Source organism: Thunnus thynnus, chromosome 8 (assembly GCF_963924715.1).
Source record: "Thunnus thynnus chromosome 8, fThuThy2.1, whole genome shotgun sequence".
Taxonomy (NCBI): Eukaryota; Metazoa; Chordata; class Actinopteri; order Scombriformes; family Scombridae; genus Thunnus; species Thunnus thynnus.
The window spans coordinates 16,067,867-16,094,089 of record NC_089524.1 but is presented as its reverse complement, the minus strand read 5'-3'; the positions used below and the strand labels follow the sequence as shown (position 1 = coordinate 16,094,089).

Below are 26,223 nucleotides of genomic sequence, written 5' to 3'. Positions count from 1 at the left end.
TTGAGTTATTGGTGCTGGTCTGAGGTAAACATTTTTCCTTGGGTAAAACCCCCAGGGTGGCGTAGTTGGATTTCTTTGATTACACTGCTTAATACTCTGCCACCCAATCGCTTACCACATTATTATTTTTTAGATGAGACATATTTCGTTACCTGATATACATAGATTCAGATTTCTTTGTCTTTCTTTTAGATAGATGACCTCTATTAAAATCTCTAATCTAATGGCAAAGTGATATTTGATTACCTGAGTTGCTGGTTGGGTGATGAGCAGGTGTCTGTTTTGAGGGTGGGATTGATGGGCTTGAACCAGTGGAGCTTTCAGGTTTATCCTTCTGAGGTGTATAAAGTAACCTATGACTAAATGACTGTATCATTTTGTAAATGTGAAGAAGTCTGTTCTTACTGGTGTGCATGTACGAGCCAAAAGTAAATGTGTACTTCTGCACATCAAAAGGAAAACTGAAGATCTCCAGGTTGTAGGATGACATGAGCTGGCGCATCCTGTCCCAACGAATGTGAACTGTGTGGTTGATGTAGATGTTAGGGATGTGCAGAGGGCCTGGTATTTGTATTTGTATCTATATTTGTTGAAGCAGCAAAATTATTTGTATTTGTATTTGTATTTGAATAAAAGTGGAAAGAGGCATAAAAATCCTGTTTTTGTTTCTATTACAGTTAATTTTAGAAAATTAAAGTGTTACAATAAGTATTCATGAATAAACTACCTCGTAGATGACTGCGCTGACTACTGAGCTAAAACTTATCTCATCGCCTCATTGCAGACAGACCTCTACCTATTTATACACCCATAAAACAGAGACAGCACACTGTGTAATGTGTAGGGAAGAACTTCAAAGGCGATTATTGCTTTGCACTTTTCATTTACTGCCTATTTTTTACAACCTAACTTTGTGGAAAGGAGAAGGGGAACAACAGGTTATGGAGAGTCCCTTGGGTGCACTTTGCATGTGCCAGTAGCTCAGCTTTATCTCTGGGGAACGCCCCTAACTCAGGGAGTGATGTCCAAATAAGGAAATGTGCCTCATGTAGCAAGTGGATGTGACTCCCTTCGTTGAGACCTGCTGATAGATGTAACAGTGGAGCAGAGGACAGAGACTGAGATAGCGATGTAACCGACCTGTGCTCTGGTATTTGATATGGTTTTTTTTCTTCATGAAAACAAATAATTTTTAAAACATTTGTGTGAAACAAATATTCATAAAAAAAACACCATTTGTGTTTTGCCAAATAATGTATTTGTATTCAGGCACACCCCCCTCAAAAAGCATTGGATCATGCAATTCCCATAAATAAACCAACTACAGCATTGTTGCTTCACTAAATCACTGCACTTGTCTTTTGTTCATCATGTTTTCACTGCCTTGTTGTGACACATTTGTTCCCTATTTATGTCCCTCTCTACATTGTCTATCTACAGGTGAAGTCACTGTAGCCCCAGTGGCCTAATGGATAAGGCACTGGCCTCCTAAGCCAGGGATTGTGGGTTCGAGTCCCATCTGGGGTGACTGACAGCAGAGTGGCGCAGCGGAAGCGTGCTGGGCCCATAACCCAGAGGTCGATGGATCGAAACCATCCTCTGCTAACAGTGCTTTAGTGGCAGCTAGTTGGCATGTCAGTATTTAAAGAAGTACTCCACCAATTTAGTTTCCATAAAGTAGGAGGACATAGATATCCTGAGTGTCAGTCCTCAATAGTTCAACCTAAAAAACATTGATCATGCAATTCCCATAAATGTTAAACTATGTGCTACATGTCAGCATGACTAAAATGTCATAATGTACCCATGGCAGCAATGTTCCACACAAACTGTACTAGTAGACCATATACACCGACTACAGCATTGTTGCTTCACTAAAACACTGCTCTTGTCTTGTTTTTGTCACGTTTTCACTTCCTTGTTGTGATACATGTGCTCCCTATTTATGTCCCTCTCTACATTATCTACCTACAGGAGAAGTCACTGAAGCCCCAGTGGCCTAATGGATAATGGATTCCATAAAGTAAGACCCAGTATTTGTATCTATATTTGTTGAAGCAGCAAAATTAATTGTATTTGTATTCGAATAAAAGTAGAAAGAGGCTTAAAAATCCTGTTTTTGTTTTTATCACTCCCCTCGTTGAGACCTGCTGATAGATGTAACAGTGGAGCAGAGGACAGAGACTGAGATAGCGATGTAACTGTGCTCTGGTATTTGACATGTTTGTTTTTTTTCTTCATGAAAACAAAATAATTTTTAAAATATTTGTATGAAACAAATATTCGTAAAAAAACCCACTATTTGTGCTTTGCCAAATAACATATTTGTATTCGGACATGCTTAGGAGACATCATCATCCACACTAGAGAATGGAAATGTCAGTAAAACAAATGAGCAGAAACACAATCACAGAAAAACAAAATGAACTGATAGGGTCCTCTTTCAGCTTTGCATGCTGTTTTTTTGACATTTTCTGTTACAGAGAAAAAAAGAAATCTGACTGAAAAAACTGTTAAAAATACCCGAAACTAATTTCCATACTTCCCCTGACTTTCTGGTTCTGGATACTCATTTTGGACTGTGTATCAAATTTTGCATATGTCCATCCCTGATCTGATAAACATCATTGTCATTCCCTGAGACCTCGACATGCCTAATTTCCTCAACATAAAGGCTGACATAATGTCCACAAATGGATACCAGCCAATGGAGACTCTTTGGAATCACTTCAACCTGTAGCAGTCCTCCTTGCGCTAAGGGGAAAAAATTATGTAAATTATGTAAATGCTTCACAGGATCAGGAGACAGCAGTTTTTATATTTGTGCTTCTAGATTGTCTGTCAGGGCATCAAGATAAACCAATAGTAGGCTAGACCTCATAGACCTACAATTAACAACAATGTGTCTTTACAGCTGAGTAAAACAAGCTGTTTTGTTTCTGTGTATGTGACCCTCAAGGATCCATCAAAAAAGGAAAATATAACTGGAGAACTTACAACTCATAGACGATGATGTCTGGAGACCTGAGTTCCCTTACAGGGAGAGAAATCCTGGTGACGCCGGCACACTTATCGAGGTCCCAAACCAGGAACTCATGGTTCCAGTACTGCAATGAATTAATCAGGAATAAAGCACAGTTACATTTCTGTAAAGTGAAAATATCTGCTAACCTGTAACACTGATCACAAAACAAATATTTTAAATTTGTTTACAATGAGGAAACATATATATATATATATTTTACATTTATATATTTTATATATGTGTGTATACACACACACACACACACACACACACACACACACACATATAAATATATTGTATATATTTTTGTATTATACATTTATATATTCAAAACAGCAAATGTTCTCTGTTAATGTAGTAAATGCTGGCTCTTATATAATGTTAGAAGGTAGTTAGTCCAGTAAGAGTCTGAAAAAGTCAAAAGTCAGAAAATCTTTCCATGCTTCCATTATCAACTACTTCCAGGAGGTTGACAGGATAATGTATGCATATGTGACTGCCTTTATTGATTTATTCATATTATTCATATTCTTAAGTATTTTAAGTACTGTATAAGTATTTGTTATCCAAAAACAAGTGTTGAAAAATCACAATATGAGGCAGATTATAATTTTAGGTTAGATTGCATTACATTACAGTTTATTGTAGACATATTCTGCCTTTCCATGTTACTCACCAGTCTCAGCCACAGGAAAGTAGTGAGTATCTGGGTCTTCTCATTCTGAAATACAGTAAACAACATGGGTAAACCTCATGTGAAGCTGATTGCTACCTGTTAAACCATGTTAGAGTCAAGTCAAGCAACAGTATATTTTTTTATAAGAATACAGAGAATGATTAATATAAATTGACAATGATACATATTTGCACATCTAGAAATTGACAGTTTTATTAGAGTAAACATCTGTTAAAGCTACAATATGCAAGTTCTGTAAATCAAGCCAGTACTAGCATTAGCTTCATAAGGAAACAACTCCACTGCTCCCTCCCCTCCCTCTCCTTGCTCCATATCGCTCCACCCAGCCCTTCACCTGCATCCTTGTGAACGTGTGCACTCAATGTACTGATTTCTCACTGAGAACTGGAAGTAACAAAGTTCTTCTATTGGGTTTTACAGCATACAAAATGTCATTCTCACAGGTAAGAACTACAAAAATTTTACAACACAGTCGCCACATTATGAAATGATATGAGTTAAGTTTATCTTTAAAATGTGGCAATGCAATCTATATTGCTAATATAAGTCGCTACATTTCATCTCATTGCTCAGCAACATCACTAATAATAATATTCGCAATTTAGAGCATGGCATTGTGATCATTTGTTACTTTATTTATCAATTAGAGTTTACACAAGGAAGGTTTGCCGACGGAGACATCAGATGAGGAATTCATTGCCTCAGTAACCTCCTAGGGTGGTCATGCTAGAGGACGTGGTTTGAGAGGTGCTGCATGGAGGCCGTGGCAGAGGGACAAGCCATGGAACTAGTGGCAAGTGGACCTGGACCGTGTGCAGCAGTCGCAAGCTGAAAGGCTTCAATTTGAACAGGTACATCTAACGTCTAATAAAGTTAGTTACTCTGTTGCCAGTTTATTCGGTCACTGAGCTAAAACTAATGCAGTCTGATACAACAGTCCTATAAACATCTTCCATCTGTGAAGGTTATAATGTTAAGTTTTTGTTTAAACTTTTTTAGACAGGTGTTATTTCATATGATCATTTTGGAGGTTCCAGATTGTACTACTGTTGAAATGTATTTTACTATACTGACAGGGATTTCTAATATTGTGTCCACACCATTTATATCAATGAGATTAGGCTAAATAACAAAAACAACTCTCTGTATAATGAAATATAGTTCAGCAGTACCGCAAACTACAGCCTCCAAAATGATCATACACCTCTCTGAAGGCAGTTTCAACAAAAACTGAACTGGATTTACTGCCGGACTGTTGTATTAGACTGCATTAGTTTTAGCTAGGTGGACCTAATACACTGACAACTAGGTCTTATTTATGGCAGCTGCTATTTGTATTGTTTATTCAAGTAATTAAGTAAGCAGAGCTATCGGGCAAAATAATTTGTCTTCCTGGAGAGAGTCACCTCATAAAATTTTCATTTTACTTCGTCAGGGGTCATTTGGACTAATGAAGAAGCTGTTGCAGTCCCAACAGCCCACCCATCCCGCAACCTCTACATCAACAGTGGGACTGTAGATTATCTATAGATTATTGTTGCCAAGTCCTGCAGACCTGCCTGACCTGGGACCCCAGCCTCATTTTTGATGTCCTCACCATTAGGGATGGAAAAAGACAGACGCCTAATCCACCTATTGTTGCAGCACAACCCCAGAGGTGTAGGGACATGTCAAAATACATGTAAACCTGTTTGCTTTTAAGTTGCCTCCTAGTGGAGGTCTTCATCACTGCAATCTGGATTTAGGTGCTGCTGGTGTTTTTTAAAATCACTAATTGTGAATTGACTTACTCACCACCCTCAGGACAGCAGACAGCGTGAAGGAGATGTATGTTACGGTGGGACTGCTGAGGTTCACTGCCGGCCTGAAGGACTGTAGGTCAAACACAGCCTCCATGGACTCATGAGTTGGACCACTGTGGCCTTCTTTACAGGACAGTTTACTTTAACATAGAGACACTGACAAAAAAGCTGGTCACAAAGGTATTAAGTCTTAAAGAGTAAAAAGTAATAACTAACACAAATGAAGTTACATGTTATCAGTCACAGCAATCTACTCAAACCAATCATTCCCATGCAAGTCCACAAAATCCAAGTTTTGGAGTCCGGGTCTTGTCATCTCCCAAACTGGAGAGAAAAGGATGCCGTATTTTGTAGAACTGAAATGGCTTGTTCTTCAAGAAAAAGCTTCAGGCCTCCATCGGCATGAAACTGCACTTTTAAACTGGTTCAATGATTTTGATAAATGTAGAGTCCTTTTCGAATGTGAAACAAAATGGCACATTTTCAAGGTTTATTTAAAGTACATGGTCCTTGCATTTGGACAAAGATGCAATAAAATATTTGTTAACAGTAAGGTTAATAAATGTATTAATTATTAATAATAATTTAGACATAAATAGAAAATAACATTATTATTATGTAGCATAGGGCAAATGCAATGTGATGGTTTACAGGTCACAAGGACACTATAATTACTTGAACGTGTTCTCAAACATAACATATCATATAATATTGTGATTTTCGTATTCTAATTAGTTGAAAGATTCATTTTGAATTCAGCACCTCAAGAAAGTGAAATGTGGTAGACAGATAAACGTACCCAAAGATACAATATCACATGCAAAGACAGAAATCAATTCAATCTTCTTTAAGCAAAACATAAAATATGACAATAATACTGCACTATAAGGCTACTGCTTATTACTCACATGAGAAGGAAGAGAAATTTTTCAGTAGCAGAGCTACAACATGCTGAAGCATGCATAAAATTTAAAAAAAAAATACAAGTAAGTCATCATTACCTGACATAAAGAGTAAACCTGGGAGATGAGGTTGATCTCCTGCTCTTACAAACACATGCTGGACCAAATACCCTCCAAAATATCAATCTTTCATGACCACTGATTTAATCATATATAAAGCAAAAATAGCTTCTACTACCAGTGTACACGCACATACACACAGACACACTTGTTTTTGTCACTTAGGAGGAAATGGCATTGGCTAATCTTCAAGCTGGAGTGCAGGACTTTTGCTTCCCCCTTCTGGCAGCGAGAGTAAAGGGGGTGCTCGTCTGTGATTGCTTGAGTACAAAGATATAACTAGGACGAGGGGAGGACATTTCTAGAGGGTGAATGAAGAGAGGAAGCAATGGTAGAGAAAGCCGGTGAATCAGATCAGTAAAACATTATTTTCTGATTGTTTCACAGTGGTTACATTCCAAAGCACGAACACGCCCACACCCCCACACACCTCCACTGCTCTGCACCGCAACACCTGATGTAGTCTCAATACGGCCTGACACAGGCATGAATGAAAGGCACATAGAGATCCACCCGGCCCAAACATTTATTTTTTAACAGCCCGTCAAGGTGTGTTCTGGTATGCCTGATGGCCAGTACATATTGGCTGTAACCGAATGTTGTTGTAAAACGGTGGATAAATTGTTTTGAGTGTCACACAACCCCTGTGAAATGACTTGTTTCAGTTTATCAGTCGTTTCATTTTATCAGAATTTGATAACATTTGGAAAGTCTAGAAGAGCTGCACAATTAATGGCCAAATGGCCAGCGCAGGAATGTCAGCCCCGACATGAGATTTAAAAACTCCATATACTGTGGAATACAGACAGATTTATCTGGCGGTGATAGGCTTAATCAGCATTGTGTGAACTCGTTAGGCAAAGACTTGAATACAAAGGACATTAATTTATATGAAAAAGTTTCGCACTGCAGGTTTAAGTCTCCTTAACCACAACCACTACATGTCTAATCCCAACCCTTAAAGGTTCTTTACGTACGTTTCAGAAACTCCTTATCATTAGTGACACTGGTGGACGTTAAGTGAGCTGCAGTCAGCATCCTGTTGCTCGCATTCGTGTGCATTCTTGCTGTCCATCAGCATGAGCGAGCAGTGGCGAGACTATTGTAGGTGATGACTTTTTTCCTGCTTGCACTTCTCTTTATAACATAAAAGATCTCTAACGTGTTTTGCACCTCGCTTCAGCAAAGCATCTCTCACTCCCAGTCAGTCAGCACATCCTCTCCAGCTGTACGTGCGCATGCTCACACACAAACACACACACACAGAGCAAACACACAGAGGCTCCTGCTGTACTGTGGCCACCGTAGTGATGCGCAGGACAGGGTTTTTTAATACTCACACCCACCCAACATGTCATGAGAGCCAATCTGCACCGCCCAACCTGCAAAAATATGCGTTATAATCAACCACCCGAATCGGACCCAACCTGCAAACCACCAACTTTGTGTACCAGCCATGTTTACTAAACACTGGTAGGCTGAGCAAGATGTGGCCGGGGGAGCAACGTGGTGCAGTTTTGTTGTGATATGTGTGATGGTTGACAGAGGCAGCTAGCCATCTCAATTCCCCCAAAAAACATTGGTACTGTAGCCAGAAATGGTGATAGCTAGCATGGTCGGTGGCTAGCCATCAGCCAACCTGGTGGGTAACAGAGCTGGAGAGCTAATATCTGCAGGGTGTTTCTATTTAGATAAGTTAGCACTGTTTCTGTTGTGGTGGGTGTCGGTCATTGGTTGACGTTACTTAATGCGAGAGAGAGGCAAGGCACTCGGGAGTGTGCAAAAATATCACATCCTTTGGATTTTTGCGGAAAAACTAGCCCGAGTCAGTCCATAGGCTGTTATTGGAAACTGAGAAAGTTGGGGAAGATCTCATTTTTTAAGTTATGTTACATCCTGTTCACTCATTGGCAATAAAAAATGATTAATAATGTAAATTGCTTCACAATTCTTACTTATGACCCCTTTAACCAAAACCAAACCATTACCCTAAAATAAGTCTTTAGTGGTTTGCCTTTTTGTCCCCAAATATGAGGTGAATCCCTGTAATTACACACTTGATCACATCTACTGTACTTACCACTAATGAACACATGAACATACAAACGGACAGATGACAAATGTGTGTGTGCCCCATCATCTACTAAGATTATGGATGTAGCCTCAAGTCTACATAGGTGGTTTTCAAACTTGAATCTGAAATGGCAGATAAGTGAACAGACTCGTTTGCACCTATATTCCTGTACCAATCCTAATTTTAAGCCTAAAAGTAACTTTTTCCCTGCAAAGGCTTCATTAAAGAGGTGATGAACACATTCTCTCTATTTTCTTGATGAAATTCAAGCCTCATAATGATATAAATGAAAAGAAATACAAAACATACACACACATAATTGCAGTATTTCCAGATGGATCTAGAATAAACACACACAGGAAACATAAGACTTGTTGTTCAACACCTACGATAACCACTCACCCATTTTATTTTTCAATACCTCAACCTATGGGAGTTACAATCTGTACCAGTCTCAAGTGTTGTGGACTGTACTGTCGAACAATATGCTTATTTTTGGTTTGAAATGTTTTAAAAACATGTGAGACAGTGATCAAGAGTCAACATATTTCCTGCTTAGTGTTAAACTAGGCTTGGGCTCTGCACAGCCAAAAAGATCCTTCTATGAGATTGAAAGTGCACACATGACATTTCAAAATATGGTGCTCTTATGACGCATTTCAAAACAATATTCAGGCGCCCATTAACAGTGTAACAGGTTTTGCTTGCTGTAATCATTCCTCCCATCATGCTGGCCATTAAGGCATCCCTTCCTAATGTGCTACCGATGTCAATGATAGAAAAAATCCACAGTCCTTGTTCTCTGCAAAAATGTATTCTAAAGCTAATCTGAAGGTAATATCAGTCTTCAGCTGTCTGAAATAGTCAAATCATGTGGGTGCCATCCAAAGTTAAAGTCTTTTTGGCACAAAGTTCCTTCTGCTCCTTGATGGTCATGAGGGCAGAGACAAATCATTGCCTGAGAAGTATTGACATTTAAAATAATTTTTATATACAGAAAAATGAAGAGGTTAATTTTCTACCAGAACTACTTGGACAATCAAAACGATACTACATGTCATCACTCATTTTGTTAACTATTAGCTCTTTCAAACTTTTGTTGGTGATCAACTTATCAATGTGATTTTACTCTCCAGCTAGGTAAATCAGTGCAGTAAGTTGCTAAAAACCCAGATACATACAATGGTAATAAAGCTGACCAAGATGAAGACAATGTAGATGCCAAAAAGCAGACGGTCTATGACTATACCGACCATGTACCACTCCCGCGATGTTTTGCTTCCCTCGCAGTGTTTTTCCATCAGGAGGCGGATGACCCTGAGATCATTGCTCAGCTTCATCAGTTCATCCAGGGCTGGCTCCAGAGGGGGTTTTAATGAAGGTGTGTTACCAGAGATGCTCTGAAACTCATTTGTTGGGATGATGCCTGTATTCATTGCTGGGTATATCAAAAAGTAAGAATAGAGTGATGTTGTGATACATGATGTGACACATTCTTTAAAATTAGGGGTGACTTATAAAAAAAATTGTGACATTCTGTCTTAAAAATGTAAAAAATACCCTCAATATCAGAAAAACAATAATGTTAATGTTCAAACTTGACCTTGGAAACTGAGACTGCTGAAGGATCATGTTAGTGTCAGCTGAACCTGCATATTTACACAGAATGAAGGCAGTGGATTTTGGCCCCCATTTCTTACAGTGTGGTGACATTCTGGGAGAATAGCTTCAGGTTCAGTATGGAGAGCAGGAATTGTTACAGAGACTAAGACCCATTTCCATGTACATAATAGTACATCAGTATTGTATTAAGACAGAATTGAAAAACCCGAACCTATTCTTTAAGATTATTTTGTCAAACTACTATTTCCAAGGTCAAAGATGAACTTTCACAATCACTTGTCATTTCTTACATTGTTAATCTCACTAGAACTGTGTTGAAACAAAATCATTAAAATGTAAAATAAACAATAATATTATTATACCTCCAGCAGGTGGGCGAATGGAGACGGTGACACGGTTACTCTTCTTTTTCGGGGGGAGACGAACGACTATAGCTAGATAGTGTAGCACAAGGACGCTGACCCAGTGAGGCACCGCATTGTATTGGCTGGAGCTAAACTGGATATTAGTGATAAATATGGTCTCCAACAGGCTGGCCACCATCAGAGCGAAACTGATTGAGAACGCAACGTCTATAGAAAAAAAGAGGGAAAGTTGAGAAATAATTGATCAAAAAGGAACACTTTATCAAAATATAGAAGATACAGCATGGCCTCCATTTTTAAGTGCTATAGTTTGGCTAATTTTAAATCTACTAATATCAAAGGTGTCACTCACTCAAAATAGGTGTTGTATACCCAGTGACAGGCAGCAGGTCATTCATGATGAGCAGGAAGACCGTGTAGCCCAGGATGAGGGTCATCTTGAAGGCACATCTGTCCACACTATGGGGAGGCAGCAGGAAGCTGAAAATATCCAATGTGATGAGGAAGCAGCTGGGGATCAGGAGGTTCACCACATACAGGATTGGCCTACGTCTTAAAACGATCTTTGGAGGAGACACAGGTCCAATTAATTCCAACCGGATCTTAGTGAGACTTTTGACAGTTACGTTCATTTCCCTTTTGTAGATGCAAAATGATTGGCACAGGTTTCTGAGTTAAACCAGAAGTGAGTTATCATACAAATGCTGACTTTTTAAAATGTCATTTTTACTTCAACAAATCACAACTGAATCAATTTTGAGATATTTGTATAACTGCTACATTTGCTAAGAGGCCCCCCTTTATTTGGCAAACAACAAAACTGTATTACAATCACCAACTGTTAATGTTAGGGACAGACAGCCTACTTACTCTGCTCGATCTTGGCACTTGTATTGTGTTTTGATATAGCTGGGGCCATAGTTAGGATTTCAGACATACTGAGGTCTTGAGTCGAAGTCCCCCCAGTGCATTGCCTCTGTCAGGAAATTCTAACTGGGCACCAAAAATAAAATCTCTAAAATGTTTTAATCATTTAGATATTTCACATGTCTCCTCTGTATTAAGTCAACTGTTGTATTAAGTCAACATGGAGGTCTAAATGATGTCAGGAATACATTTCTGGCACGGAAATGCCAGCTAACTTTATTATCTTTGTTAGTCTAAAAGGAGGCAAATTTATATATACTGTATATTTGGCCCAAAAAACACTGAAACATCCACTGTTTGTAAAGAAACAAATATTTGCAGACTTTAAAGAGTTCATTTTTAACTGTTGAATGTAATCTCTTCAAAGTTGCTAAAAACCACAAATTCCTAAAAATGTAGATGTCATGACCAAGTGAGGTTGACCACGGCCTTGAAAATATCCAAACATCTAAAATAAAACAGTCAGTGTGGATACTAAGAAACACCTTTTTCTTGATTGGGTGCAATGACTGACACTATTCCCCAACAATGCAATGCACTAAGGGAATGTACAGCAGCCACTCACAGCTAGAAAAAGTTGTGTGCTCCAGGAACACCTTAGAAAACAAAAAATAACTACAGTATGGTTGATGTCTAAAGTATTGTATCATTTCCTATTAGTCAAATCCAGTTACGTTTTTTGATTTCTTAGATGCTAACAGCAGCACACTATAAAGACAAGTAAAGAATAGTCTATACTGTAGCATGTAGTGTGGAGTTATAATAATTAAAATAAGTAGAAGTGCTTACAAAGTATTTGATCTCAGAGTAGCTTCCCTCATATAACACCAGATTAGATGTGGACACTTTGATGTCGACAAGCTCCCACTCCCCATTGGTCTCCATCACTTCTCTGGACTCCTGCAGGATCTCCTCAGATGTGGCGCCTTGAATCATCGTTATTTCTGAAGCTTGAATAACATTTAACAGCAGTTTTGTTTTAAGTTATTAGACATCCAATTTGTGTTGTTAATGATCTTCAGTTGGTGTGTGGAGTTTATTTACAACAATTACTCAATAGTATTAAAATAACTGTGGCATTTAAGTTAAAATAATACATTTAATAGCTTTTTTTTTTTTTTTACATGGGACCTGCGAGCTCAACATATCTTAATCTTTCAGACCAGTGTGTAGGATTTAGTGGCATCTAGCGGTGAGGTTGCAGATTGCAACCAACTGAATACTCCTCTCCTCACCCTCCCCTTCCAAGCGTGTAAGTGGACCTACAGTGGCTGTGAAACTTGTGAAAAACGAAAGGCCCTCTCTAGGGCGAGTGTTTGGTCTGTTTTTATGAGCTAGTGTAGAAACATGGTGGTGCAACATGGTGGGCTCTGTGGAAGAGGACCCGCTTGCCAAATTTTTTTTTCCCAGGATGGCGAAGTCATGACCAACCCTACTCTGCCTCTGACTGGCTTGTGCTTGTTGCCTTCATTGGTTGGGTTGGGTAGGTTTAGGCATGAGGAGTGAGATTGGTTAGAGTTAGGGTAAGAATATCAGGGTAAGCCAATCAGAGGCAGAGTAGGGCAGGTCACGACTTTGCCATCCTGGGAAAAATAATATTGCATGTAGATATAAAGGGCTCATTCTAAAGTAACAAAAACACTTATTTCTTTCTTATTTTCAAGTGATTATACACTTATCAAAACATACTTATGAGTATTATATTCTATTTCTGCAAAATCCATTTTGCTAGATGCCACTACATTTTACACAAGGCACCTTTAAATGCAATAAAGCCATTACTGAGGTGTTTTTGAATACACATCACAGTTGTCTACATTAATGTACATACATCTATTCACTCATATTGGAATTGGTTTGACACTTTTCACAGTTGAATTTTCCAACTGATCTGAGTGTGAGATGTATAACACACTTATGGTTAAATATTAAAAATTGCAAAAAAATAGAGCCCACGGTACACTTGTCAACTCCAATCAACCAATGCTGAATACTAGGTATTTTGAACTTTTTAAGGAATGTATTTTATATTTGACAGCCTTACCAAAGTGTAGATATGATCCAAAGGTCAGAGTACAGTTTTGGATATCGAAGGGGAAAGTGTAGATTATTAATCGGCAGGAACTGATCACTCTGACTGGCTTATCATCATAAACACGACCTGTGTTGTATAAGTAGAGATAGGGACTTTCGGGAGATTTGTCCTCGTCCATGCTGCAATAGAACAGAATTGAATTAAAAACATTTTAATTGTACATACACAGTCTTAACTACTAAGGAGAGATAACTCAGCTTACTGTTGTTCTCGATTATTTACATTTGTGTTGTAATTTAACTAAAATGGGGTGTTTTAAGTTTTAAATGTAATATTTCTGCACTTGCTTTACAGGTATGATCAATTTTAACAAGTCTGAAAACTTCTCAGGATGATGACACTTTTTTGCGCTTTTTGCACAGAGAGTCAGAGCAGAGAGACAGGAAACACAGTGAGAGAGAGGGGCATTACATATAACAAAGGTCCCCTGGCAGTGGTTCACACCTTAACCATTAGGCAACCGCGGCTCCCCAGACTCATTGACACTTTTAAACTTACAACTCTGAGATTTGGACATCTGGAATCCACAGCTTTTCCCGAGGGACAGAGACTCTTTTGGTTCCACATTCCTTCTCATCCCAGCTCAGTCCCTCTATGTCCCACTCCTGCATCAGACAACGATACCAATGTGATGTACAGCTTAGAAAATGCAATACTTTAATTGAGAAAAAATATGAGGAGTTTCATTCCAAAGTATCATACCATTTTTTTTTGGGGGGGGGGGGGGGGGGGATGAAAATAAGCATATAAAGCATTTTAACACTTTTCACTAAAACATCTTTAGGCAGCCATTCATTAAAGTAACAAGTTAATTCATTTTTATTTAGATATATTTCAATTTCATTGTTTTTAACAAGTTACTTAAACAAGGTATGTATATATCATTTGGGATAAAACTCTCAATTTATTAGAAAAATCCAACAGCTAGGTGTAGAATTAGTAAATTTCTGACTTTGAAAAAAACCCTGTGGTATTATCACAAAAGATACATCTCCACCCTTGAGATTGGCCCATTTCAATACAAACAAAAATGTATGCAATCAGAATAATTTGATCTGTGCTACAATACATGAAAAATCAACACATTAAAGCTTTAATTAGACATAGACTTCTGAATTAATTGACGTTTTTTGTCAGTGTCCTCAAAACTTACCAGGATTTCCCATAAGAATGTTGTCAGGGTTTGGGTTTTTTCATTCTGCAAATGAGACATATTGTTCATTTAATTAGAGCCAGTAATACAGATCAATAATGAAAAAGATCAATCAAAGATTGTTAAAAACTTAATTGAAAAAGGTATGCTTATGTGCAGGCATGAATAGATGTTTACATAGACTCACCACTCCTAAAATTCCCACCACAGTGATGCCAATGGTTATGTTAATTGGATCTGAAAACCTTTTTACGGGCCGCACCAGTTTTTTTGGAAATAAATCCTTCTCAAATGCATTAAACAAGGATTCAGGGCTTGAGCTGGTACAATTCAATGCTGCTACAAAACCTGAATTAAAGGAGAGAATGTAGAAAACAAAATTAATGAGCAGCTCAAATAAGTGCATATGAAAATATTCAGTCTTGATTCTTTTATTGGTATGGGAACAGAGATGCAGATCTTTCTTTGTCTGCAGTACACAATATGGGTATTGTGCGGGTGCCTAGATTGGCTGTGGTTATTGTGTTTATTTCATCCTGTTATCCTAAGATAATACATGAACTATCTTATTAATCAGAGTTGTTTTCTCATAAAAAGTATTTGTCTTGAAAAAAAAACAAGGGTCATTATCACAAGAAAATACGATAATGTGCACACATGATGGGCTCTTGGCTGGGCGTCACATCCAGGGTGCATATGGAAACTCTGGGATCTTTGGGTACATTAGGGGTTGATAAGGGTCCGGTAGCAATCATGGCCAATACATGAGATAAAATAACACATGACCCTGAGATAATGGGATAAAATAAAATTATTGCAACCACAGCCCTTCTCAGCTTCCATACTATGGTAGGAGAAAAATGTAAAAATATTCAAGAGACAGTCACTAAATTGCCTCTTCACTGCGATACATCCTAAAACTCAGATCTGCCTTTAGAGTCACATCTGCATGTCAGTCAGATACCTAAAAAGAAGTTTATAAGTTGTAACTACAGGTTTTATTAATGGTTTATTATCCAGAGTTTTTCCACACATATCCAAAAGTAGTTCTCATGTACAGCTCATTACTGGTCTATGAACTATAAGTAAATGACTCAATAAAGCCATTAGTTACATCTTATCAGCCCTTTATAAATGGAGCCTTATTAGAGGGTAGTACTGTTTTTTTTTAAATCAACCCTGTGCCTGATAATTTAGATATTTTTTTAAATATTCAAAATAAACATATCCATTTCCTACTTTTGGAAATGATGAAGGAATACATGATAGAAGCAAGAACTGAAACAGAATTCATTAATGTGCCATGTAGCTGTTATAAAACTCACTTCAAGGAAATTGCATGTATTAATCTGTACCCTATTTTTTCTTGTATTTTATAAATACATAAAAAATGTGTAAAGTGAGAAAAAGCAACAATTTCATTATGTTTCACTTTAGCTTCTCGGTTAGTTTGCAGGGCCAGATGCAATTAAACTAGCAGCTTGCAGTGATTCAGCTTTTAACAGATCTCCTTATCTTTGCTTATTTTGTTCATAATCAAAATTTCTTTCGCCTTACCGTGAAGCAGCATGAAACAGAAGATGATGAGCTCAGATGGCTTAACCTCTGTCATTTTCAGTTTCAGTTAAGCCTTCAGCATGAAAAATGCCTCAGATTGTAAAGAAAAAAGTCAACAGTCTGCTCCACCAGATTGCGCTGAGATGTTCTGCTGGAGCAACATGAATTTGTTGGCTATTGGATAAAATTAGTGACCTCCTTGAGAGGCTAATATTGACTCTGGAATACAGTACACACTGTTGCATGACTTAAGCCTTTAGGGTATCCCCAGTTGCACACAGAGATCTGTCCAACTGATGCCTTTGTTTGCGTAATGTGTGCATCTTCATCTTCATCCTCAGGTGGGGGTTGTATAGGGGAAACCAGGGTCAGTTGTAACATGGGACAGCTGTAACACCTTGAATGGTACAGTTTTAACAGTGGAGTGACTGTATTTAAATCAATTTTTCAACCTGTACATATTTCAAAAAAACACTTAAATACATTGTTTCAGTAGTTGAAATGTTGCAGTTTATAATATAGTGAATGGACTATTCCAGTGTAAATGGTTTTTGATTTATTTGGAAAATCGCGTGTTACAACTGTCCCTGGTCTCCCCTACAACAACTTCACTTGTATTTGTGACAGTTGAGGCCCAAACAAACACAATAGTTTACAAGTGGCTGATTGTTCAGACAGTTTGCCTCCTGGAGTACTGTACAAATGATTGGTGGTGGGGGTTGTGTCTTTTTCTTTTTGCTGAAGGCAGGGTAGTCCTCCCATCAAATGTATCGTGACTCATCATGTAATCAGTTTTTATTGTGATGTCATAGATACTGTATCAGGCCACAGCATCAAATTACATCGGTCTATTACTTTGTACTTCATTCATTTAGCTCTCAAAGTTGCTGCCACTTAAATCTTGTTAGGTTATTGTTGCCTGTGTGAGTGTGACACCACAGCACATTACAGTTCACTGCAGGCTTAGCTCAACTCAAATGAGCTTTAGGTCGGTCAATAATAGAATGAGAGTGAAATAGCAATTTATTCTGATTATCAAACTACAACTGGCTGATAAGGAGTAACAGAGAAGGTTTACATATTAAAACAATCTTATTGTCTTGATGATTTGGTTTACAGGGAACTCACAGGTTTATTGATAGAGGCCCAAGAATAGAGCCCTGAAGGACTCCACTCAGATTTATGATCACTAATGGCAACAACATAACATTTGAGATATGACTTCGACGAAGTGATGACTGCACCAGATAATCTTACCTGCTGCTTACTCTTTTATGGTATATTTTATGGAAAACACTATCAAAAGTTGCACTAAAACCCAGCAGCATCTGAAATTGTGTTTCACCTGAATGTTTTCACCTGAAAGTGTTCAGATTAATGACACCTATGCATATCAGGAACAGTGCGCAGTTGCACCAATCCGTAGCCTAAGCTCTAACTTACCCTAGTTATAATGTAGGCCTAAGTAATATAGGAGATTTACGCAGCCCTAAACTAAAACCAGTTGCACCCCACAAACTAGGTATTACGTAGAGACTAGTTGTCATTAAATATTTACACCTACCAAATTCCAGGTAGAAATGTTGCATAAACTAGCTGAATGAACCAACTGGCAAAGCTAACATTAGCTTGCTAATATCTGACCCATTCAGATTGAAGAGGAAAAGAGGTTATAAGGAAAGCTCTAATTTTTTAAGTTATGTTACATCCTGTTCACTCATTGGCAGTAAAAATGATTAATAATGTAAATTGCTTCACAATTCTTACTTATGACCCCTTTAACCAAAACCAAACCATTACCCTAAAATAAGTCTTTAGTGGTTTGCCTTTTTGTCCCCAAATATGAGGTGAATCCCTGTAATTACACACACACACTTGATCACATCTACTGTACACTAATGAACACATGAACATACAAACGGACAGATGACAAATGTGTGTGTGCCCCATCATCTACTAAGATTATGGATGTAGCCTCAAGTCTACATAGGTGGTTTTCAAACTTGAATCTGAAATGGCAGATAAGTGAAGAGACTCGTTTGCACCTATATTCCTGTGCCAATCCTAATTTTAAGCCTAAAAGTAACTTTTTCCCTGCAAAGGCTTCATTAAAGAGGTGATGAACACATTCTCTCTATTTTCTTGATGAAATTCAAGCCTCATAATGATATAAATGAAAAGAAATACAAAACATACACACACATAATTGCAGTATTTCCAGATGGATCTAGAATAAACACACACAGGAAACATAAGACTTGTTGTTCAACACCTACGATAACCACTCACCCATTTTATTTTTCAATACCTCAACCTATGGGAGTTACAATCTGTACCAGTCTCAAGTGTTGTGGACTGTACTGTCGAACAATGTGCTTATTTTGGTTTGAAATGTTTTAAAAACATGTGAGACAGTGATCAAGAGTCAACATATTTCCTGCTTAGTGTTAAACTAGGCTTGGGCTCTGCACAGCCAAAAAGATCCTTCTATGAGATTGAAAGCGCACACATGACATTTCAAAATATGGTGCTCTTATGACGCATTTCAAATCAATATTCAGGCGCCCATTAACAGTGTAACAGGTTTTTCTTGCTGTAATCATTCCTCCCATCATGCTGGCCATTAAGGCATCCCTTCCTAATGTGGTACTGATGTCAATGATAGAAAAAATCCACAGTCCTTGTTCTCTGCAAAAATGTATTCTAAAGCTAATCTGAAGGTAATATCAGTCTTCAGCTGTCTGAAATAGTCAAATCATGTGGGTGCCATCCAAAGTTAAAGTCTTTTTGGTACAAAGTTCCTTCTGCTCCTTGATGGTCATGAGGGCAGAGACAAATCATTGCCTGAGAAGTATTGACATTTAAAATAATTCTTATATACAGAAAAATGAAGAGGTTAATTTTCTACCAGAACTACTTGGACAATCAAAACGATACTACATGTCATCACTCATTTTGTTAACTATTAGCTCATTCAAACTTTTGTTGGTGATCAACTTATCAATGTGATTTTACTCTCCAGCTAGGTAAATCAGTGCAGTAAGTTGCTAAAAACCCAGATACATACAATGGTAATAAAGCTGACCAAGATGAAGACAATGTAGATGCCAAAAAGCAGACGGTCTATGACTATACCGACCATGTACCACTCCCGCGATGTTTTGCTTCCCTCGCAGTGTTTTTCCATCAGGAGGCGGATGACCCTGAGATCATTGCTCAGCTTCATCAGTTCATCCAGGGCTGGCTCCAGAGGGGGTTTTAATGAAGGTGTGCTACCAGAGATGCTCTGAAACTCATTTGTTGGGATGATGTCTGTATTCATTGCTGGGTATATCAAAAAGTAAGAATAGAGTGATGTTGTGATACATGATGTGACACATTCTTTAAAATTAGGGGTGACTTATAAAAAAATTGTGACATTCTGACTTAAAAATGTAAAAAAAATACCCTCAATATCAGAAAAACAATAATGTTAATGTTCAACCTTGACCTTGGAAACTGAGACTGCTGAAGCATCATGTTAGTGTCAGCTGAACCTGCATATTTACACAGAATGAAGGCAGTGGATTTTGGCCCCCATTTCTTACAGTGTGGTGACATTCTGGGAGAATAACTTCAGGTTCAGTATGGAGAGCAGGAATTGTTACAGAGACTAAGACCCATTTCCATGTACATAATAGTACATCAGTATTGTATTAAGACAGAATTGAAAAAAACCCAAACCTATCCTTTAAGATTATTTTGTCAAACTACTATTTCCAAGGTCAAAGATGAACTTTCACGATCACTTGTCATTTCTTACATTGTTAATCTCACTAGAACTGTGTTGAAACAAAATCATTAAAATGTAAAATAAACAATAATATTATTATACCTCCAGCAGGTGGGCGAATGGAGACGGTGACACGGTTACTCTTCTTTTTCGGGGGGAGACAAACGACTATAGCTAGATAGTGTAGCACAAGGACGCTGACCCAGTGAGGCACCGCATTGTATTGGCTGGAGCTAAACTGGATATTAGTGATAAATATGGTCTCCAACAGGCTGGCCACCATCAGAGCGAAACTGATTGAGAACGCAACGTCTATAGAAAAAAAGAGGGAAAGTTGAGAAATAATTGATCAAAAAGGAACACTTGATCTAAATATAGAAGATACAGCATGGCCTCCATTTTTAAGTGCTATAGTTTGGCTAATTTTAAATCTACTAATATCAAAGGTGTCACTCACTCAAAATAGGTGTTGTATACCCAGTGACAGGTAGCAGGTCATTCATGATGAGCAGGAAGACCGTGTAGCCCAGGATGAGGGTCATCTTGAAGGCACATCTGTCCACACTATGGGGAGGCAGCAGGAAGCTGAAAATATCCAATGTGATGAGGAAGCAGCTGGGGATCAGGAGGTTCACCACATACAGGATTGGCCTACGTCTTAAAACGATCTTTGGAGGAGACACAGGTCCAATAAATTCCACAGTTATGTTCATTTCCCTTTTGTAGATGCAAAATGATTGGCACAGGTTTCTGAGTTAAACCAGAAGTGAGTTATCATACAAACGCTGACTTTTTAAAATGTCATTTTTACTTCAACAAATCACAACTGAATCAATTTTGAGATATTTGTATAACTGCTACATTTGCTAAGAGGCCCCCCTTTATTTGGCAAACAACAAAACTGTGTATTACAATCACCAACTGTTAATGTGAGGGACAGACAGCCTACTTACTCTGCTCGATCTTGGCACTTGTATTGTGTTTTGATATAGCTGGGGCCATAGTTAGGATTTCAGAAATACTGAAGTCTTGAGTCGAAGTCCCCCCAGTGCATTGCCTCTGTCAGGAAATTCTAACTGGGCACCAAAAATAAAATCTCTAAAATGTTTTAATCATTTAGATATTTCACATGTATCCTCTGTATTAAGTCAACTGTTGTATTAAGTCAACATGGAGGTCTATATGATGCCAGGAATACATTTCTGGCAGGGAAATGCCAGCTAACTTTATTATCTTTGTTAGGCTAAAAGGAGGCAAATTTATATATACTGTATATTTGGCCCAAAAACACTGAAATCAGCTGATACAACATCCACTGTTTGTAAAGAAACAAATATTTGCAGAGTTTAAAGAGTTCATTGTTAACTGTTGAATGTAATCTCTTCAAAGATGCTAAAAACCACAAATTCCTAAAAATGTAGAGGACATGACCAAGTGAGGTTGACCACGGCCATGAAAATATCCAAACATAAAATGAAACAGTCAGTGTGGATACTAAGAAACACTTTTTTCTTGATTGGGTGCAATGACTGACACTATTCCCCAACAATGCAATGCACTAAGGGAATGTACAGCAGCCACTCACAGCTAGAAAAAGTTGTGTGCTCCAGGAACACCTTAGAAAACAAAAAATAACTACAGTATGATTGATGTCTAAAGTATTGTATCATTTCCTATTAGTCAAATCCAGTTACGTTTTTTGATTTCTTAGATGCTAACAGCAGCACACTATAAAGACAAGTAAAGAATAGTCTATATTATAGCATGTAGTGTGGAGTTATAATAATTAAAATAAGTAAAAGTGCTTACAAAGTATTTGATCTCAGAGTAGCTTCTCTCATCTAACACCAGATTAGATGTGGACACTTTGATGTCTATGAGCTCCCACTCTCCATTGGTCTTTATCACTTCTCTGGACTCCTTCAGGATCTCCTCAGACGTGGCGCCTTGAATCATCGTTATTTCTGAAGCTTGAATAACATTTAACAGCAGTTTTGTTTTAAGTTATTAGACACCCAATTTGTGTTGTTAATGATCTTTAGTTGGTGAATGGAGTTTATTTACAACAATTACTCAATAGTATTAAAATAACTGTGACATTTAAGTTAAAATAAAACATTTAATAGCTTTTTTTTTTTTTTTACAGTGGACCTGAGAGCTCAACATATCTTAATCTTTCAGACCAGTGTGTAGGATTTAGTGGCATCTAGCGGTGAGGTTGCAGATTGCAACCAACTGAATACTCCTCTCCTCACCCTCCCCTTCCAAGCGTGTAAGTGGACCTACAGTGGCTGTGAAACTTGTGAAAAACGAAAGACCCTCTCTAGGGCGAGTGTTTGGTCTGTTTTTATGAGCTAGTGTAGAAACATGGTGGTGCAACATGGTGGACTCTGTGGAAGAGGACCCGCTTGCCAAATTTTTTTTCCCAGGATGGCGAAGTCATGACCAACCTACTCTGCCTCTGATTGGCTTGTGCTTGTTGCCTTCATTGGTTGGGTTGGGTAGGTTTAGGCATGAGGAGTGAGATTGGTTAGAGTTAGGATTATTTCATTAAGAATATCAGGGTAAGCCAATCAGAGGCAGAGTAGGGCGGGTCACGACTTTGCCATCCTGGGAAAAATAATATTGCATGTAGATATAAAGGGCTCATTCTAAAGTAACAAAAACACAATGACTCTTATTTTCAAGTGATTATACACTTATTAAAACATACTTGTGAGTATTATATTCCATTTCTGCCAAATCCATTTTGCTAGATGCCACTACATTTTACACACTGCACCTTTAAATGCAGTAAAGCCATTACTGAGGTGTTTTTGAAAACACATTGCAGTTGTCTATATTAATGTACATACATCTATTCACTCATATTGGAATTGGTTTGACACTTTTCACAGTTGAATTTTTGAACTGATCTGAATGTGAGATGTATAACACACTTATGGTTAAATATTAAAAATTGCAAAAAAATAGAGCCCACGGTACACTTGTCAACTCCAATCAATCAATGCTGAACACTAGGTATTTTGAACTTTTTAAGGAATGTATTTTATATTTGACAGCCTTACCAAAGTGTAGATGTGATCCAAAGGTCAGAGTACAGTTTTGGATATCGAAGGGAAAAGTGTAGATTATTAATCGGCAGGAACTGATCACTCTGACTGGCTTATCATCATAAACATGACCTGTGTTGTATAAGTAGAGATAGGGACTTTCGCGAGATTTGTCCTCGTCCATGCTGCAATAGAGCAGAATTGAATTAAAAACATTTTAATTGCACATACACAGTCTTAACTACTAAGGAGAGACAACTCAGCTCACTGTTGTTCTTGATTATTTACATTTGTGTTGTAATTTAACTAAAATGGGGTGTTTTAAATTTTAAATGTAATATTTCTACACTTGCTTTACAGGGATGATCAATTTTAACAAGTCTGAAAACTTCTCAGGATGAAGACATTTCACATTTTCATCTTGCTTCAAGGTTAATTTCTCTGATTCGACAATCAGCCCTCTAACGTTCATCTGTAATGAAGCTGATAAAGTTCACAGACTAATCAACACTTTTAAACTTACAACTCTGAGATTTGGACATCTGGACTCCAAAGCTTTTCCCGAGGGAGAGAGACTCTTTTGGTTCCACATTCCTTCTCATCCCAGCTCAGTCCCTCTATATCCCACTCCTGCATTAGACAACGATATCAATGTGATGTACAGCTTAGAAAATGCATTACTTTAAATGAGAAAAAATATGAGGAGTTTCATTCCAAAATACCATATATCCATTTTTTGGGAGAAAAAACCTTACCTGATGATGAAGATGAGCATATAAAGCATTTTAACACTTTTCACTAAAACATCTTTAGGCAGCCATTCATTAAAGTAACAAGTTAATTCATTTTATTTAAATATATTTCAATTTCTTTATTTTTAACAAGTTACTTAAAGGTATGTATATATCATTTGGGATAAAACTCTGCAATTTATTAGAAAAGCTAGGTGTAGAGTTAGTTAAGTAATTTCTGACTTTGACAAACCCCCATGGTATTATAAACACCCACCTCCACCCTTGAGATTAGCCCATTTCAATACAAACAAAAATGTATGCAATCAGAATAATTTGATCTGTGCTACAATACATGAAAAATCAACACATTGTAGCTTTGATTAGACATAGACTTCTGAATTAATTGATGTTTTTTGTCAGTGTCCTCAAAACTTACTAGGACTTGCCATAAGAATGTTGTCAGGGTTTGGGCTTTTTCATTCTGTGAATGAGACATATTGTTCATTTAATTAGAGCCAGTAATACAGATCAATTATGAATTCAAATCAAAGATTGTTAAAAACTTAATTGAAAAAGGTATGCTTATGTGCAGGCATGAATAGATGTTTACATAGACTCACCACTCCTAAAATTCCCACCACAGTGATGCTGACAGTTACGTTAATTGGATCTGAAAACCTTTTTACAGGCCGCACCAGTTTTTTTGGAAATAAATCCTTCTCAAATGCATTGAACAAGGATTCAGGGCTTGAGCTGGTGCAATTCAATGCTGCTACAAAACCTGAGTTAAAGGAGAGAATGTAGAAAAAAAATGAATGAGTTGCTCAAATAAGTGCACATGAAAATATTCAGTCTTGATTCTTTTATTGGCATGGGAACAGAAATGCAGATCTTTCTTTGTCTGCAGTACACAATATGGGTATTGTGCGGGTGCCTAGATTGGCTGTGGTTATTGTGTTCATTTCATCCTGTTATCCTAAGATAATACATGAACTATCTTATTAATCAGAGTTGTTTTCTCATAAAAAGTATTTATCTTGAAAAAAAAACAAGGGTTGTTATGGCAAGAAAATACGATAATGTGCACACTTGATGGGCTCTTGGCTGGGCGTCACATCCAGGGTGCATATGGAAACTCTGGGATCTTTGGGTACATTAGGGGTTGATAAGGGTCCGGTAGCAATCATGGCCAATACATGAGATAAAATAACACATGACCCTGAGATAATGGGATAAAATAAAATTATTGCAACCACAGCCCTTCTTAGTTTCCATACTATGGTAGGAGAAAAATGCAAATATTCAAGAGACAGTCACTAAATTGCCTCTTCACTGCGATACATCCTAAAACTCAGATCTGCCTTTAGAGTCACATCTGCATGTCAGTCAGAAACCTAAAAAGAAGTTTATAAGTTGTAACTAAAGGCTTTATTCATGGTAGATTATCCAGAGTTTTTCCACACACACCCAAAAGTAGTTCTCATGTACAGCTCATTAGTGGTCTATGAACTATAAGTAAATGACTCAATAAAGCCATTAGTTACATCTTATCAACCCTTTATAAATGGAGCCTTATTAGAGGGTAGTACTGTTTTTAAAATCAGCCTTGTGCCTGAGAATTTTGATATTTTTTAAATAACCAAAATAGAAGCAAGGACTGAAACAGTATTCATTAATGTGCCATGTAGCTGTTATAAAACTCACTTCAAGAAAACTGCATATATTAATCTGTACCCTATTTTTTCTTGCATTTTATAATTACATTAATTTGTAAAGTGAGAAAAGGCAAGCATTTCATTATGTTTCACTTTAGTTTTTAGTTTAGTGTGCAGGACCAGATGCAATTAAACTAGCAGCTTGCAGTGATTCAGCTCTCTGAACAGATCTCCTTATCTTTGCTTATTTTGTTCATAATCAAAATTTCTTTCACCTTACCGTAAAGCAGCATGAAACAGAAGACGATGAGCTCAGCTCGCTTAACCTCTGTCATTTTCAGTCTCAGTTAAGCCTTCAATATGATAAGTGCCTCAGGTTGTAAAGAAAGAAATCAACAGTCTGCTCCACCAGATCGCGCTGAGATGTTCTGCTGGAGCAACATGAATTTGTTGGCTGTTGGATAAAATTAATGACCTCCTTGATAGGCTAATATTGACCCTGGAATACAGTTCAAACTGTTGCAAGACTTAAGCCTTTAGGGTATCCCCAGTTGCTCACAGAGATCCATCCATCTAATGCCTTTGTTTGCCTAATGTGTGGATCTTTAGCTTCATCCTCAGGTGGGGGTTGTATCAACAACTTCACTTGTATTTGTGACAGTTAAGGCC

General features: G+C 37.7%; 2 protein-coding genes, 1 non-coding gene and 1 pseudogene across 3 annotated transcripts; 1 reads left to right on the top strand and 3 right to left on the bottom strand.

Annotated features, from left to right (window-relative positions):
* Nucleotides 1–55: 55 nt before the first annotated feature.
* Nucleotides 56–5,840, bottom strand: LOC137188517 (5-hydroxytryptamine receptor 3E-like; annotated as a pseudogene).
* trnar-ccu (transfer RNA arginine (anticodon CCU)) lies at nucleotides 1,455–1,527 on the top strand. Its single transcript has one exon. It is a non-coding gene; the product is annotated as a tRNA-Arg (tRNA).
* A 3,925-nt stretch (nucleotides 5,841–9,765) lies between the features above and the next one.
* Nucleotides 9,766–16,395, bottom strand: LOC137188516 (5-hydroxytryptamine receptor 3A-like). Its single transcript, XM_067598168.1, has 9 exons — nucleotides 16,341–16,395; nucleotides 14,971–15,131; nucleotides 14,784–14,828; nucleotides 14,129–14,235; nucleotides 13,580–13,749; nucleotides 12,325–12,485; nucleotides 10,961–11,171; nucleotides 10,606–10,815; nucleotides 9,766–10,046 (listed from the first exon to the last, which is right to left on the bottom strand). Exons 1-9 carry the CDS (start codon nucleotides 16,393–16,395, stop codon nucleotides 9,766–9,768), a joined length of 1,401 nt encoding a protein of 466 aa, XP_067454269.1.
* Nucleotides 16,396–19,146: 2,751 nt separating this feature from the next.
* On the bottom strand, nucleotides 19,147–25,889 carry LOC137188438 (5-hydroxytryptamine receptor 3A-like). Its single transcript, XM_067598105.1, has 9 exons — nucleotides 25,835–25,889; nucleotides 24,520–24,680; nucleotides 24,336–24,380; nucleotides 23,689–23,795; nucleotides 23,181–23,350; nucleotides 21,922–22,082; nucleotides 20,570–20,780; nucleotides 20,215–20,424; nucleotides 19,147–19,652 (listed from the first exon to the last, which is right to left on the bottom strand). Exons 1-9 carry the CDS (start codon nucleotides 25,887–25,889, stop codon nucleotides 19,372–19,374), a joined length of 1,401 nt encoding a protein of 466 aa, XP_067454206.1. The 3' UTR covers nucleotides 19,147–19,371.
* Between the last annotated feature and the right edge of the window lie 334 nt (nucleotides 25,890–26,223).

Coding starts and splice junctions, on each gene's coding strand:
- LOC137188438 (XM_067598105.1), bottom strand. CDS start 25,889: ATGACAGAGGTTAAGCGAGCTGAGCTCATCGTCTTCTGTTTCATGCTG. Junction 23,351..23,688: donor GATGTCCAAATCTCAGAGTT/GTAAGTTTAAAA, acceptor GCTCTATTGCAG/CATGGACGAGGACAAATCTC. Junction 20,781..21,921: donor ACTCTGAGATCAAATACTTT/GTAAGCACTTTT, acceptor TCTCCTCCAAAG/ATCGTTTTAAGACGTAGGCC.
- LOC137188516 (XM_067598168.1), bottom strand. CDS start 16,395: ATGACAGAGGTTAAGCCATCTGAGCTCATCATCTTCTGTTTCATGCTG. Junction 13,750..14,128: donor GATGTCCAAATCTCAGAGTT/GTAAGTTTAAAA, acceptor GTTCTATTGCAG/CATGGACGAGGACAAATCTC. Junction 12,486..13,579: donor TGGATCATATCTACACTTTG/GTAAGGCTGTCA, acceptor ATGTTATTCAAG/CTTCAGAAATAACGATGATT.